At 48.4% G+C, this 14,703-nt stretch overlaps 5 protein-coding genes across 5 annotated transcripts; 2 read left to right on the top strand and 3 right to left on the bottom strand.

Moving 5' to 3' along the window:
- Positions 1 to 895: 895 nt before the first annotated feature.
- Positions 896 to 2,898, bottom strand: BO87DRAFT_428552 (acyl-CoA oxidase; the record flags this gene model as incomplete). The annotated part of the gene is made up of 8 exons (XM_025627460.1): positions 896 to 1,422; positions 1,481 to 1,535; positions 1,564 to 1,712; positions 1,839 to 2,086; positions 2,142 to 2,291; positions 2,351 to 2,464; positions 2,514 to 2,712; positions 2,757 to 2,898. 8 exons carry the CDS (start codon positions 2,896 to 2,898, stop codon positions 896 to 898), a joined length of 1,584 nt encoding a protein of 527 aa, XP_025477028.1.
- Positions 2,899 to 5,647: 2,749 nt separating this feature from the next.
- On the top strand, positions 5,648 to 7,774 carry BO87DRAFT_314764 (uncharacterized protein; the record flags this gene model as incomplete). The annotated part of the gene is made up of 1 exon (XM_025619671.1): positions 5,648 to 7,774. The coding sequence occupies one exon, from the start codon at positions 5,648 to 5,650 to the stop codon at positions 7,772 to 7,774; it is 2,127 nt and encodes a 708-aa protein (XP_025477027.1).
- Positions 7,775 to 8,012: 238 nt separating this feature from the next.
- On the bottom strand, positions 8,013 to 9,989 carry BO87DRAFT_378894 (GABA permease). Its single transcript, XM_025623899.1, has 5 exons — positions 9,731 to 9,989; positions 9,608 to 9,678; positions 9,442 to 9,555; positions 8,934 to 9,394; positions 8,013 to 8,886 (listed from the first exon to the last, which is right to left on the bottom strand). Exons 1-5 carry the CDS (start codon positions 9,890 to 9,892, stop codon positions 8,096 to 8,098), a joined length of 1,599 nt encoding a protein of 532 aa, XP_025477026.1. The 5' UTR covers positions 9,893 to 9,989; the 3' UTR covers positions 8,013 to 8,095.
- Positions 9,990 to 10,930: 941 nt separating this feature from the next.
- On the bottom strand, positions 10,931 to 12,324 carry BO87DRAFT_418043 (nitronate monooxygenase; the record flags this gene model as incomplete). The annotated part of the gene is made up of 2 exons (XM_025626856.1): positions 10,931 to 12,137; positions 12,299 to 12,324. The coding sequence occupies 2 exons, from the start codon at positions 12,322 to 12,324 to the stop codon at positions 10,931 to 10,933; spliced, it is 1,233 nt and encodes a 410-aa protein (XP_025477025.1).
- Positions 12,325 to 13,061: 737 nt separating this feature from the next.
- BO87DRAFT_399359 (uncharacterized protein) lies at positions 13,062 to 14,538 on the top strand (the record flags this gene model as incomplete). The annotated part of the gene is made up of 5 exons (XM_025625434.1): positions 13,062 to 13,081; positions 13,314 to 13,367; positions 13,404 to 13,470; positions 13,523 to 13,644; positions 13,770 to 14,538. The coding sequence occupies 5 exons, from the start codon at positions 13,062 to 13,064 to the stop codon at positions 14,536 to 14,538; spliced, it is 1,032 nt and encodes a 343-aa protein (XP_025477024.1).
- Between the last annotated feature and the right edge of the window lie 165 nt (positions 14,539 to 14,703).

Below are 14,703 nucleotides of genomic sequence, written 5' to 3'. Positions count from 1 at the left end.
TGCTGGGTAATGCACTTTGACTGGTGAGCGTCAATACTAAGCGGGATAGAATTTTAATGGCTGTGTTTGTATCCTCCTACCGTAAGATGAGAATGCCATGTGCCAGGTTACTATAGTCTGTGGACACATCCTTTTTGATCCGAGTACTTTGAGTGCTATGCCAACTAATATGCAAGATGCATGAATCAAGACTGAACTGTAATGTGTCCATGCTGTGCCAAGAAACAAGGAGATGCTGAAGAATTGTGCTCATGCCCCCACATTCCGCGAATTGGCCTCCTACATGCCTTTAGCCTTACCCATTATGTCTATTAGAGGAACCGATCGACCATATTTACGGATGGCTGACGTGAGAAAGGTGGTACCAATTTCGAGATCCGTGATGCAAACCGGGTGAAGAAGAGTTACATTGGTGTATGGATATCCAATGGGTTTCTGCAATACACGCAAAGATGTACGGAGTAGTGATTGTCATCTCAAATTTAATTCGAGAAATTCCAGATCCTTCCATACATGGAAAACACGCCTCGTATTCTACTGTCGATCATCAAGTCTTGGAGGGTCGGCTAACGGCATATGGTCCCGGAAACGCTACCACAGGATTGGTGCAATGGGGTTTATTACCTGACTTCCAAGGAAAATGGAGCAACTTGTACTAGATTCAAGCTATTGCAAAAAGGGCGTTTTTACGAGGCCCGCAAGTCCATTCCCCAAAGCAGAAGCGTGGTCAAGGGTGTCGATTTGTGCCACAATTATGATAATACTATAATAGCAGTACGTTGCGCGATACATTTGCAGAAGACAAATCATATAGGTAAATAAACCATAGTTCACCCTGGATTCATATGAAACGGCCTCTTTAATTGCATCATCCTCAAAGTCAAACAGACATACTCTAAAGCTTAGATTGAAACTCCTGAGCACCTGGGAAACTCATCTCTCCATTTCCTGTAAACTCCGGGACCGCCTTGATGATTCCCATCCATCGTTCAGCGGACAGCATTGGAGCCGTGATGTAGGGCTCAATCTGCAAGTTATTCGGATGCTCGTCCAGACGGCGATAAACCGCATCCACTGCGTCACACTCCTTCTGGAACTGGGCATCCCTACTCATCCTGAGATGCTCTGAGAACCAGGCAGGATCTGATTTCATAGCTCCCGCCTCGTATAGAGCCAGCAAATCAGGGTCAACAGATGCGTCAACTGCAGCCTCATACGCCATGCGTTGTCCGATCGCTATGACCATAGGCCGAAGATGGGGAAGTACTTGCTTGCTGTATTCGTCACCGCGATGGTTGCCGATCTTCTTCAGCTTTTTCTTCAGGTCGGAAACAATGCCCTTCTCATGCTGTGCAAGTATAGAGTTCGGCTTTTTGGGGCCGGGGATGGCATATCGACCAAGTAGAAGCTCGGTGGCGAGGCCTATCAGATGTCATGGAGATGTTTCAATTGCTGCGAATTAAGAATTAGAAATACGCACGGATTGAGAGAACCAAAACCTCTCCTTCTGCGATACCGGTAGCCCGGGTCAAAACCTACATCGTGAGTAATCATTCAACTCACCTCAAACGTGGCCATCTGGTTATGCGGGTACACTCCTTGTGCACCACTTCTCTCAATAAGGTTTGCTAGACTCCATTGCCCATTCTGTAAGAATACCGCCTTGATGATGACCCCAAGACCATGTTTTGCTCCAGGGTGAAGTGAGTTGTCTGTGCTGTAGAGGTGTGTAAGCCAGTCGCTAAACGGTTACATGACAGCGATCTGTGCAAGGGAGTGCAAGATTGGGAGCTGCTGTGTTCTGAACGAAATAATAGGGACGCGTTCCCCGTGCACACCTGCTTGGACAGTCCGGCGTTGGCTGTATTTGCCGACGCAATATGCGGCACATTTCAGAAAGGGAATGATCCACAAGCTTAGAGCAAGGGCCCCAGTGCCCAGACGGTGTATGGCTGATAGATACTGGGCGCGCATATCGGCAGGCATCGCGAGCTCACCCAACATTGCATTTGTTGGAAGATGGACATTGTCGAAAGAGGTCAAGCTACGGTCGAGCACCCTTCCTCCATTGATTGATGGGAGAAGCCTGGATCGGGTTCTATAAGTCATAGTGTGTTACATGAGATAACACCGAAACTTACCATGAATGAACACCCTTGTTCATCTCCGTTCCATTGTTTATCGGGACGACAAAGGTCCGAATACCACGGTCCTCTTCATCCACTATCAACCGTGCACACACAATGGCTACTCGCCGAATGCCCTTTATTGGCATTGATGGTGGCATAAACCTGTATATTATTAGCATTTTGTAAGGTTGGGAATGGATTTTGTGTCACTAGTACTTTACTGCCTCAGGTGTAGGCGTATTGAGGATGAAGCTGCCATCACGCTGCAGTGTTGCCGTGGTCTCCAGATTCCGGGAATCGCAGCCATGGCCAACTTCATCAGGATGAATGGTGCACTATTCAGTGTCAACGATTGTGCAAAATTTCTCATGAGAGAGTACTTACGAGATTTCAAAGTTCAATATCTCTTTCATCAGCGGATGGAGATCGGGTCTCTTGAGGGCAAAAGGTGCCACTGTACCGGCCACCAGATTAAGTTGAATCGTTACCAATATGTGGGAAACAGCATCTCGAACAATAATTCCATCTTTGTGGACGGCCCAGAACTTGGGGGTCATATGAAGGCAAGCCTCGAGGGTCACGCCTGGTGTTGTTAGATCTACTGTTATGGCCATGCAATATACTGACCATGCAGTTGACCGATTGCTCTGGCTCGGTGATATGATCGTTCTAGCTCTTCGATACGAGGACCATCCTCATAATGATGCTCGAAGAGTTTTGAGGAGAGGAGGCTAAGCGTGGACGAGTTGAATGAATGGTGGGACTGCATTGTGCTAATTGAGATTTTGCAAAACGACCGCTACGGGATGATCCTTGTGCTACGTGGTACCAGGCAAGGACATTAATAGAAGGTCTTTATATACCTTCTACACCTACCGCCTGCCTAAATACTAACTCACGTATAGCACCTAATGATGTAACAAGTAAACAGGATTGTTTGTGAGTCTCGTCTCGTCCGTTTCTGCATACCTCATGAAAAGCCAAATTAGCGGGTTGACTTCGTAAGGACGAGTTCTAGACGATAGTCATCCATTTATGCGAAGGCTCATATGCAGATGGTGGTGTTCCAAGTGGGAAAAGATCCATAGCTTTACCAGTGGAGCCCTGAATGCCGAGCCTATTGACCTTGCAGATTGTTCCTATTTGTCAACTGTTGCTGGAGAACCTCACATCATTACCCTAAAAAGAAGTAGTGGTGCCCGTTATGAGGTAACAATCAGTGAACAAACCGATTCTCAGCCGTGAGCGGCCAAAATTGTGATCTGCGGCTTTTATCAGTGAGTGAAGCAGCCTGTCTCGTTTGAGGTGACTCATTGTGCGCATGACCGTCAGGTCTCCACATCAAATATGTGCGCTCAGGTAGGTTATCAGATCGCCTCTCCCATTAGGCAATATATTATGTTGGCCTTCGTGACATGCAGCTCAATCAGTAATTTTTCCCTGACCCAAAGCGAGAGCTGCCGCGGACTGCACTTCTCGATGGAACAGTATGCATCTACTTCTCGATTGCGAGGGATATGCTGTGCACCATTTATCTTGAAACACAAAGTCGGCGTGAGGTTTTACAGGTACTTCTTCAAGTAGTATATAGAAAGCCTCACACGCTCTCTGCGCTGATCATCTTATTGAAGGTTTCTTAGCTTCATTGACACTTGCCCTGCAAGCAGTTCGTATACATCAGGAAAATATACATTTTACCATTCCCTCTCTAGCCACGTAGAATTCTACTATGACACAAACGTAAGTTCTCGTTTTATTGTCTTGCTTCATAAAATATGTCAAATGACGGTCTAATGAGCGAGATAAACAGGCCCGCAGGTGGAACCTTTCTTTCCATGACCAAGCGCAAAGCCCGCGTGGATCCATAAGAAGTGCAGAATGTCTTCGACCATCTTCCAGCCGTAAGCTCCAAGTTTATCTTTGGCGAATGGGAGGCCCATTTGTTGGCAACTGGCCATCCTTCGGATCCAAAGGCAGCAGCAGCATTGCTACCCATCTTCAAAGTTTTCCGCTCCCGTACGTCTGTGGATAAATACTCGTTAGTGGGTGGGGAAAAGAAGCATCTCCCTGGATGGGGAAATTTGTTTGTAGGTCTTTCGTATAAAAATCATGTTCGCTTCTCGGCATCATAATATTGGAGCTACTAATGTATGACTGGAGTTGGCCGAAATGACCTACCGAGGTCTTAGCTCTGCTGCCATGATCTATGGCGACTGCCCCGTGGTCGATTATCTTCGGTATGTCGATGACAACACTATTGCTGGTGCTCAGTGGTCCTTGAACCAAGACGATTCCGGGGTGTTGTATTTCTATCTTACTAGGAAATGAAGAGTGAGAGCCTGGAGGATAGATGGCTTCTCTTCCGACCAGGAGGGCTGGAATCCCGCATCGCACTAGTTCATCTGTCGCTTTACAACCAGAATGATCTAACCCTGTTTTTTCTCTTACCTTTGCCTTCCAAGAGATATTTTCTTGACTAGGCCAAGGTCTCTGTTTTCTGGGATCATTTAGCCCGCCTGGTAAAATAAGGGGCCAGCGGCAGTTTCCCCCTAAGACATGCCTGCCCTCGTCATAGATTTACTGTATTAGGGCGGACACTTTGGATCTGCACATATTGGTCCACCTGAAAAGTGGCACTTCCCGAATAAATCAAGTGCAGGCTTTGATCGATGCAAGGCTTGGCGCTCCTAGCGTCTAGTACCATGCTGGCTCGATGCATGAGGCCTAATTGGTAAGCATCCGTATTGCATCATTTAGGCCGCCCTTTGAGAATGACAGTAGAGGAGAACAGAACAATATGTGCTGAAGTTAATCGCGTCAACGGTCAGATTGGCCAAGTGATGTATATATTAACTAAACCAACTGAGTCTTCGCTAGATGATTTCCGGTTTCGTATTATTGGGGTTGGGATTTGCTAGCTTCCCGCAAATGCCACCAATTTGGACGTACGTCCTCTGATTCCACATCCGAATGGACAATACTTTATGCCTTGCAAGTCCCACAGATATAGGTTCTTGAAAAGCATTAGTGCTCTAGCCTTTCAGAAGGACGGAGGTCAGCTAGCTACCCTTGGTCTTCCTAACTACACTGCTTTGAAGACTCGAGTGCATCCTTCGATTTTCCATTCGGCATGAAGAGGCATATACCGATTCACATTAGCTGACTTGTACTAGTTTGGTCGCAATCAGATCAACACTACACTAGATAGTGCAGCGTCATATCCATTGAATACACGGGAGTAACCGGAGAATTGGCTTTGTCAGGAATCTACCGAAACAGCAGAGCACGTATGAGGGTTTGTCACAATTCACACCACCCCAGCTTTTCAACATGTCACTGTTTCATCGACACGTGACCGATCGACGAATTTGTATTTGGGAACCCCTTGCTCCAACATTTCAAAATTCCCTCATTCCCTAATCCCTGATTTAAGTTTTCTGTTGCTCATTGTCTTTTTTGCCTACAGTTTCTGTTACTAACGATACAGTATTTGGTATCTGTCGATGATCATGGATGATATGGGTGACAATGCCGCGTTCACCAGAACATTGCATCAGGACTTGGCTCGGAAATACCGGCTGCACGGATCGCGAATCGAGCAGTTCTGGCGTCAATTCGGTAAGCCAAAGCGAGAGGCGGCCTTCAGAGCAGGAGCGGCAAGCGGGCAAGTCCTTCGTTCGCCCAATGACCAGTCCATGGGCGATGTGTACAAATTTATTCCCGAGTTGAATCTTCGAGATATCGCACGTCCTGACTCGGACTATCTACTGGACCATCTAAAATACCGCGCAACCACTTCTCTTCCTCAGCAGTACCAGCAGGGACTGAATGGGGGACCAGGGGATGCAGCCGTTATTCTCGAGAGCATGCGCACGAAAGGCCTTGGTCATGCCCAACCTTTCCGCTATAGCTTCACCATGTTCTTAGATGGGTCAGACTATGGCAGGTCTTACGATGTAACCGACCCTGACAAGTACCGAGAAGTGATGGCTGGTCTGTCCACAGCCGTTCAAGCAGGCATCTGTGTTCCACGAGCCACCGGTGAGCTTATCTTAATGAGGCAAACTTATTTCCTGCAATCTCTCAATATCCTCGTGGAAGATATTCTTGACCAAGGATCCTACCTGCCGCAAAATCCACGGCCCAAGAAGACGGAAAAGGCGGCCCGCGAGGCATTGTCTTCACTGTCGCTGGACTCAAAACCCGAGAAGCTCTCATTGGAAGATTTGGCCGCTCGCGCTTGGGATCAAAAGACTGCACTTGAAGATTCTCTTTACCTTTGCCGAACTGAGCCAGAATTTCTAGTCCATGTGGTAAACATCTGGTTTTTCAGTCGTCCCGAGCTTGTACCCGACGATCGTGGACGGATGCTGCCTCTGACCACTGATAAGTACATCTCCATCTGCTTTGTTGAAGCAATCTATAATGCAGTAGCTGGGGTTGCTATATGGGGATTCATATATCATCTTCTACAGAACCTCATTGAACGGCCAACCGATCGGGCGTACAAAATCCTCCTACTGCAGGAACTAGCCAACGTGATATCCTTCGAATACAAGCGGGTTCAATCGCGGTTCAAGCGTTACGTCCAGGTGGGATCAGGATCAGGACACTTTAAACGAGTCCCTGGTGTTTATGACAACGGCGTAGCACGGGTGACGATGAAGACCAAACCAGACACCTTGACTCGCTCGGATCCGCGACTCTATTATATGCTTCGCCTTTGCCAGACTGAGACGACCCCACCAAAGGCAGTGGACTGGGTCAAGAAGCTTCATGGCCTTCAAAGGACCGACCCGATCGAAATGGAAAAGACAACCGAACTTGAGTATGATGCTTTCAGCGATCTGGCAGTCACTGCTGCTTTTGCTCAGTCGGTTTCTGCTTCTTTGGCACTGCCGCCCGCGACAACCAAAAAGGGGCAAATGTACCTGTCAAAATTCAGGAATCTGGACGCTGAGCTCGAACCTTTGAGAAATGAGATTGACCTGTCCGGCTATGCAATCCCAATTGACAACCTACGCCAACCAGGAATGGCCCAAGACGCTCTCGGTGCTTTAGGTCGATTCATCATTGACAAGACCGGGGCGGACATAGGCTTCCTGTATCAAGATCTCAACGAAAGCTGTCTGTTTGAAATCCAGAACCAATATGAACAACAAAGAGATAAAGTAAAATCCGCTGCTGCTGCTGCGCCTGGCCTGTCAATTCCTGAGTCTTCAAATTCAGAGCTACAGGTTACAGAGCGGCGTCAAAAAGTGAAATCTCGGCCGGCACATTCCTCTATTTATAACATTACCCCGAATACTGAGGCTCCGGAGAAGGACGATGCCCCTGAAGCTCCGACCTTGAAGGTGGGACCTAGCACGTTTGCAGTTTTCTCAACCATTTTCTCCAGATCCGATTCCAGAGGGTCGATTCCCTGGTTAGATTTCAAAGCTGCCATGGTTGACCTCGGATTCTCCGTGATCCCAAGATTCGGTTCCGTCTACACTTTCGCCCCGCCACAGGAATATGCTGCCCAGAAAGCTATCACTTTGCACCGGCCCCATAAGACTTGTATTGAGGGATATCGTCTTCTCATCCTCGGGAGACGCTTGGGGAGGCGGTATGGCTGGAACCAAAAGACTTTGGAGGTAGCGTAAAGTGCATAGGCTATCTAATTATTTTGGTTTTCTTCGTTCTGATGTAAGCGATTTTGAAACAGATGGTGTTCATTCATTTCGTATTAATGCGAACAAGAATATGTTCTGACAACTGACTGTCCAAGTGTGCACAGCGCTCCACACATGTTCTCCAGGATGATCTTCGAGGAAAGTAAATTGAACAAAATGCGAACTCTGCCGCTAGATTATATTTGATGCCCGCTTAATACTTTGATGTGTCTCTTTGTATTTTTCCAGGGACCATTGTATTATACTCTTTAGTAAACAATTTTGCGCCACCTCTATGTAAATCTTAGACATCTATAAATCCCCACATCTCTTCACCTCCGTCACCGGCCCATCATATTGATGTCTTCCCTGAACCACATACATAACAAGACTCACCAAAAACACCGCCACGAAGATCACCACACTCCAATTAAACGTCTCGGTCGTGACAGGTGTCGACTCAGGCCAAAACGACCAGAATAGCGCAAACAGTACATATAACCAGCCGATAATGTTAACCGTCAGTCCATATCGTCCCAGCCCCCAGCGCGCAGGGGGCAGCGTATGCGGGTGGAAAAGCTTTCTCCATATCAGACAACTCATTGAGATAGAGTAGGAGAACATGAGAGCCGCTACGTTGAGGGAGACGATGGCGTTGAAGGCAGTCTCGGAGCCGATATTAATCAGGGCCAGTAGGGCGCTGATGATGCAGCTCAGGATGATGGAGTTGACTGGTAGCTTTCGTTTTTCATCGACTTTGGCGATCCAGTTGGAGAATGGGAGCCCGCGGTCGCGAGCGAAGGAGAAGGTCTGTCGTGCCGTCGAGGCGTTGAAGAGGATGTTGCTTATGATCACAGGGATGAGAATGATCGCTGTTAGGCCGTTGACGCCTGCTGTGTTGGTGGCCTGTTTGAAGACGTAAATGAAGGGGAAGCCGGTGTCGTCATTGAGTGAGTCTTCGACGGACGGAGTTACGAAGAGCATCGTGATAAGTACGACTAGTGCTAGGATTGCGTTGGCAAAATAAGACCATATGATGGCGATGGGCACGTATCGCCCTGCATCTTTGATTTCCTCCGACATGTGGGCCGTTGCATCACAGCCTGTACTTGTCAGTGCTGATCTTTGAACATGTTGCTGGTATACATACTGAGACAGCCGTAAATGGCGGCAAGCTGGCCAACCATCACAGTAAGATCCATAGATGACCATCCACCGAAGTTCTCGAACTTTGTGAACACTGCTTCGGCGGGCTGTAGCGGAGCCAGAACCCAAAGTGTCACCACCACGACCAACCAGCATAAAACATGAGTTGCCAAAAGCACATTTTGCATCCGGGCCATGAATGCCGCGCCGTATATGTTGAAGAAGAACGCAATGAGGATCATGGCGAATACAAACATTGTGCCTTGCCATCCAGTGGGGTCGTAGTCGGGATCACGGACGCTAATCAGGCCCTGGATGATGGTTCCAGTCAGGAATGAGCCCGATGCGGTTCCTGCCTGCCATGCCAGGACAGACATCCAGCCGGTTAAGTAGCTGAGGAATTTCTGGTAGCGTGGGGATGCAAACTCGGAGACCCAGTGGTACTGGCCTCCAGACGTAGGCGCCCTAGACGGTTAGCGACCGTGATGGTATGTATAGATGGGGCAACTTACATCGAGGCCATTTCAGATATAGAGACAATGACGAACCCAAATCCAATGGCACTCCAGACGTAGGTCCACAGCATGCCTGCCAACCCACCATCTTGTAATCCTTCATAATCCGACCTACTGATATTTAGACCCTGAGCGGAGTAGTGGAATTTAATGATCGCGTTACAGCATGATGTACTCCCATGTAGACTGCAATACGGCCGAAAAACTGAGGGCTGCAAAAGACTGGATGTTGCGCTGCGATCCCATACATTAGTCGGATGCGATTATCTGGGCGCCGAATATTTACCTTGAATTGCTGGGTCTTACCCATGCGATCCATTTCTATCACGTCGTGGCGTGTGCCTTTGATGTCATCCTCCTGACTAGATGCATCGGCTTCTAGGGTGTGCGCGCCAGCAACGACGGGATCTTTGGCAGCATCCTGCTGCGTGTTGTGTGCGAAGACCATCCTGCACCCTTAGGGGAGCCTGAAGCCAGGAAAAGTACAGGTGGGAGCACTTAGGAAGAAAAACAACAGCGAGATCGGAAGAGAAACTGCTCAAAAGATACGGCGCAGGAAAATCAAGGTAGCCGAGTTCCCCTCACCTTATCAACATCCTGGGAGTCAACTTAGCTTCACATTAGTGGGTGCCCTAGCAAGAAACGGCCCGCCACCCGGCCGTGCACCAAGCATATTGGCTGCAGGGTGTACGCGGCACACAAAAGCAAAGCGCAAAATCTGATCCTTGCCGGTGCATTAGTCTATGGTCGCTCCGACGGCTGAACCGAGGTGTTGTCTCGCAGCTGAAAGGCATCTTACCAGCCCATGTCCGACTAGAACTGCCCTTAAGCACTTCCGTTGGTCTGTGCCCTTGTTCCGCAATTCTCCACCTTCATTGAACTGATCAAGTGTCCGAGCGCATTCTACCCTGCCTCTAGCGGAATGTTTATCCGCTATGCAGATTGTAGAGAGCCAGGGGTCGGTGGGAGCTGAATATCAGTGTGCACGGCGCAATTAAAAATCAGAAGACCAACGGTCTAGTCTAGACAGTCAGTCTCAGCACCAGCAGTTAAGCTAAGGAGGCGCTTGCGCAATGAGCTGCCCTTAGCTTTCTTGGCGGGCCATTTCAATTTAATGCTTATTTTCCATCTTGATGCTTGGCCGAGCATCACTTAAAATTTGATAATACTCACCAATAAAAGCAGATGAGTATATGATCACTAATCAGTCTTGAATTTCACCCTCTGTAAATCAGAATGACAACGTACATATTAGACGTGATATACCCCAATGCTGATTCCCGTAGACTCCATGCTCCATTTCCTCCATGCGAGAGTCATATGCACAATTATATGTTGATCTGGGACTTCAGAGCACAATCTTCTTCTTGAAACTGGGGCTAATGGCTAAGCTAGGATTGGTCCCGAGATATTGGCATCGTCCTGCCCTTTTACAACGGCCCGAGGATGGTGTTTTTACCCAAAAGTTTGAATGTAATAGTATATTCTACAGCTTTGCAAGTCTACCTATCTTCAAAACAGATTCCGTCTCCTTCCTTGTCCTCCGAACTATCTCCCCTGCTGGTAAAATTTCTTTCACCAAGCCAACCGCAGTGCCTGCAAACGTAGCTAGTCGCCCATTAGGTCCATAACCTGGGTTTCCCTTCTTCAAAGCCTTTTGGTAAAGGTCGTAATTTTGCTGCTCAGTCACCTTACCGGCCACAAAGTCTGTGTGCGTTTGGTTCACAATTCCTCGGGGAGAATACTTCGGTGGCCAGGACAGGAACCCACGTACCCGGTCATAGACAGCGGAGCGAATAGTATGGATCCCTCCATCACTAGCTTCGATGATGGCTTGCTGGTATCCTTTCGGTATAGGAACTTCAAGAGAAGCCAGGAACCGAGTCCCCATCACTACCGCCTCAGCACCTAAGGTGAGAGCGGCGGCCACTCCTCGACCATCTACCAGACCACCTGCTGCAACAATTTTGGGCTTCAATAAATTGTTCGCATTGACTGGAGGCTTGGCATCCAGATGATCAATGATTTCTGGAACCAAAGACACGATACTAGCAGAGTGCTGCAATCCGTGACCCCCTCCATCACTACCCTGCACGACGAGCACGTCAGGCTGCAGCTTGACTGAAGCGTCAATTGCATCCTCCACGCTTCCCACCTGTACCCAGATAGTCACACTGCCGCCAGTTTGGGTCCGAATCCCCTCCACCCAAGGAACCTGATCTGCAGCACTGTTAGGTGGCGCGAACAGCCACACGGCACATGGACGATATTGGATGATAAGTGGTAATGCCATCTTGAGATCGGCTCCCCAGCTCAGGAACCCGACACCGACCGGTAAGTTCGGGCCGTCATATAGCTGGAGACGGTTCTGGTCGGGAGAGCTTTCCGCTGCCTGATACTCTTTCACGAGCTGTTTGGCTTTCTGCAACTTGCTTTCCAGGTTCGAGACATCATTTCCACCAGCAATGAATCCTATCCCACCAGCTGCGGATACGGCGGTGGCTAGCTCTGGGCCGGCGATGTTGAGCATAGGAGCTTGTGCTATCACTGGTGCTTTTGTCCATGGGTAGGTAGATTGCAATGGTGGCCTTCGGTCCATAATGACAGCAATGGGTGAACGGGCAATTGAAGACTTCAGGCGGGCTCCCAGGAGACCTAATCCAAGTTCGACGGTTATTGGTATTGCGAATTCCCTAATGAAGGTGGTATGTGGCTGCTTGTAAAGGAATGCTGCTCCACGGTCCAACGGATGATCGACGTCTTCCCCGCTTTCTTTCCTTTCCTCTCCACCAGCTAAAATGCGAGAGACACCTGATAAACAAGGCACCTGCTAATCGGGTCCCTCCCGCCATACCCGCAGTATCCGCTCTGCTGTGCCATTTTGACGTCATAACTCTTGACACAGAGAACGCATCGTTTGCTGGGTGAATAGATCTTGCTTGATTTCTTCGACGATTATCTGATCAAACGGAACATGAAGTCGAAGACTTGAGTATGCCGGCATCCATCACTGTAGACTCTGTTCACAGATAGGCGGCTATCTGGGAACTAAGCTACTACGAAGGCCTGTGTCGCATTGAATAGAGGGGTATTGTCAAGACAGACCTAGTTCCAACCCAAGCAACTGTGCTAGATATATGATGAGAAGATGCCTCACCTGGCACTGAGAATTCTTACAAGTTATCTTGGCATTTGCCATTCTGTGGATTTTCAGGCTGATGTTTTGTATTTATACCTTCGTCGTCAGCATTGTTGAGATGGCTTCCGTAGGGCTAGCCAGGTACATACTCACTGCGCCGGGGGGCAATCACCCAGTAGAGCTGGTTGGTTTCCCCATATGAGGCATTATTCTACGCTCCCCCATGTCGGTCTCTAGTCATCAAACTGGAATTTTGGTAAAACAGTAATCGAAAGATCTGTGCCTGATAGATAGAAACTACTCCCTCTTATATGATGAGTGAATGGTTATCCAGACCTCATAGACAGTTATGTCCTTATGTCTTGTCTGATAAATGAACCAACAATACCCGGCTGGTCATTGCAAAAGGCACCTTTGCTGAAGAAAGAACGTCCCTATGATTGCAACCTAGTTGCTTGATGTCCCGTCTAGCAATATCATGGGCCCTCTTCGACTACAGTAGAGCCAGATCGGAGCTCCCCGGGTAACCCTGGTAGATCGACCTAACAATCCACCGGAACATTCAGCTACTGCCTCGATTAGGACTGGATATTGGTTAAGTAACCACGGAGTTATCCCGACTTTCTTTCTTTCAAAGTCTATAAAGGACCCTAGATTCGCTGTTGTTCTCATCTTGGAATTGTGCATCTTCAACTGTATGATGGTCCACTTCTTCGAAAATATCAACAAGCGCACACACTGACAAGTCTCAACTTCCTCAGTGGGAGGTGGGCAACGAACCCTAGTTCTTTGCTGAAGTATCTAAGCTGCTCAAGGACAGTAGCGTACCTTGCATCTTAATCGGTCCGGTGTATCATCGAATTCTCGGGATCCGTGGTGGAATTGAAGTAAGTCATTCCGGATCCCTCGAATGGATAACCATACTATTTTGACGGTAAGACTGTCAGTTTTGCCATTGACGGCAATTACCTCAAAAAGGCGCGAGAGGTCCTAAAGACAGCAGGGCTGTCACGTCAATGTAAAGACGAAGGTACCCGCTGTTATTCGCCGCCCAGCTTCCGGTTCAGGGTTCCCAAAGCCCAATGACCTATTCCACATTGAGAGATTCCAGGATGGGGAAAAGCACCCTGAAATTGGGCATATCAGTCTCTACAATAGGGAAAAGTGGCTGCCTCGGCCTTTCTAGCATACCCGCTAGCCCGACTGAGTCCGATGATCTAGACTGTCTCTTGGCAAGTGATGAACGGCTTCCCTTCGCGTGCGAGGAGCATCGTCGGGCGTGTCGCGATAATGACAAAATCAATTCTACTGAGTGCGCCTGTGACAAGGAAGGTGAGAAATACACATGTGGAAGGTACCCTAAGTCACTTCCTGGGGTTATGATCCTCCGTCCTGCCCGTCTTGTCGAGACATGGGTGTCAGCTGAAGTCAACGAATGGCTTCTAGAGTACCACCGGGACATGGAACTCTGTGGAGACCAAGGGCGGTTCTGGGACGCCTTGTACTCTTCTCCAGAATATAGCCTTTGGAAGTTTGACAGATTCAAGACCGAATTTCAGCTTTGGTGGATGATGGTGCGTCTTACTGTTGGATACGTTCGGGATCTATCTGTGCCACAATTGGACCCGGAAGGTTGCCGCGACAGGGACATCCCAGGAGAGGCCCCTAGAGGATTGTTCCCGGAAGAGGACATGCGGAGAGTGTTTTTTTCCAGGAGAGGCCTTCCCCCAGGCTTCTTCCCAGAAAACATTCTTGAATTGGAAAACTTTGAGGATGAGGATTCCACGGAGGATGAGGATATGACCTCTTCTGATATGAAACCCCAGAAAACGGCTACTGTTGCAGACATATCGTTCAGAAGACGAAAGCAATTGCGCATCATTCGGCAGGATATGCTAATTGAGCTCGCTCAAGGACGTATGATGCATCCTATCAAGGGTGTCAGTCCTGTCTAGTATAACTAGGAACCTGGTCTCTTGATCCATCTGTTTTGTTTTCATTGTGCAGGTCGAGGCTGTGCCAAATTTGTTTGTTTCAGCTTCCATGATACTGAGATTCACCAGTCGGATGCTTGACAAAGCCTAAGATACAAATTAAATGAAACCTCCATTACTTTCTCG

Source organism: Aspergillus neoniger (assembly GCF_003184625.1).
Source record: "Aspergillus neoniger CBS 115656 unplaced genomic scaffold BO87scaffold_28, whole genome shotgun sequence".
NCBI lineage: Eukaryota > Fungi > Ascomycota > Eurotiomycetes > Eurotiales > Aspergillaceae > Aspergillus > Aspergillus neoniger.
The sequence above is the reverse complement of the archived record's forward strand: the minus strand, read 5'-3'. Positions and strand labels throughout refer to the sequence as shown.

Excerpts from the sequence above, each read along its gene's own strand:
- BO87DRAFT_378894 (XM_025623899.1), bottom strand. The coding sequence starts at position 9,892 with ATGGTCTTCGCACACAACACGCAGCAGGATGCTGCCAAAGATCCCGTC. Across the intron at positions 9,556-9,607 it reads ACATGGGAGTACATCATGCT|GTCGGATTATGAAGGATTAC; the intron begins GTAACGCGATCA and ends AAATATCAGTAG. Across the intron at positions 9,395-9,441 it reads ATATCTGAAATGGCCTCGAT|GGCGCCTACGTCTGGAGGCC; the intron begins GTAAGTTGCCCC and ends CTAACCGTCTAG.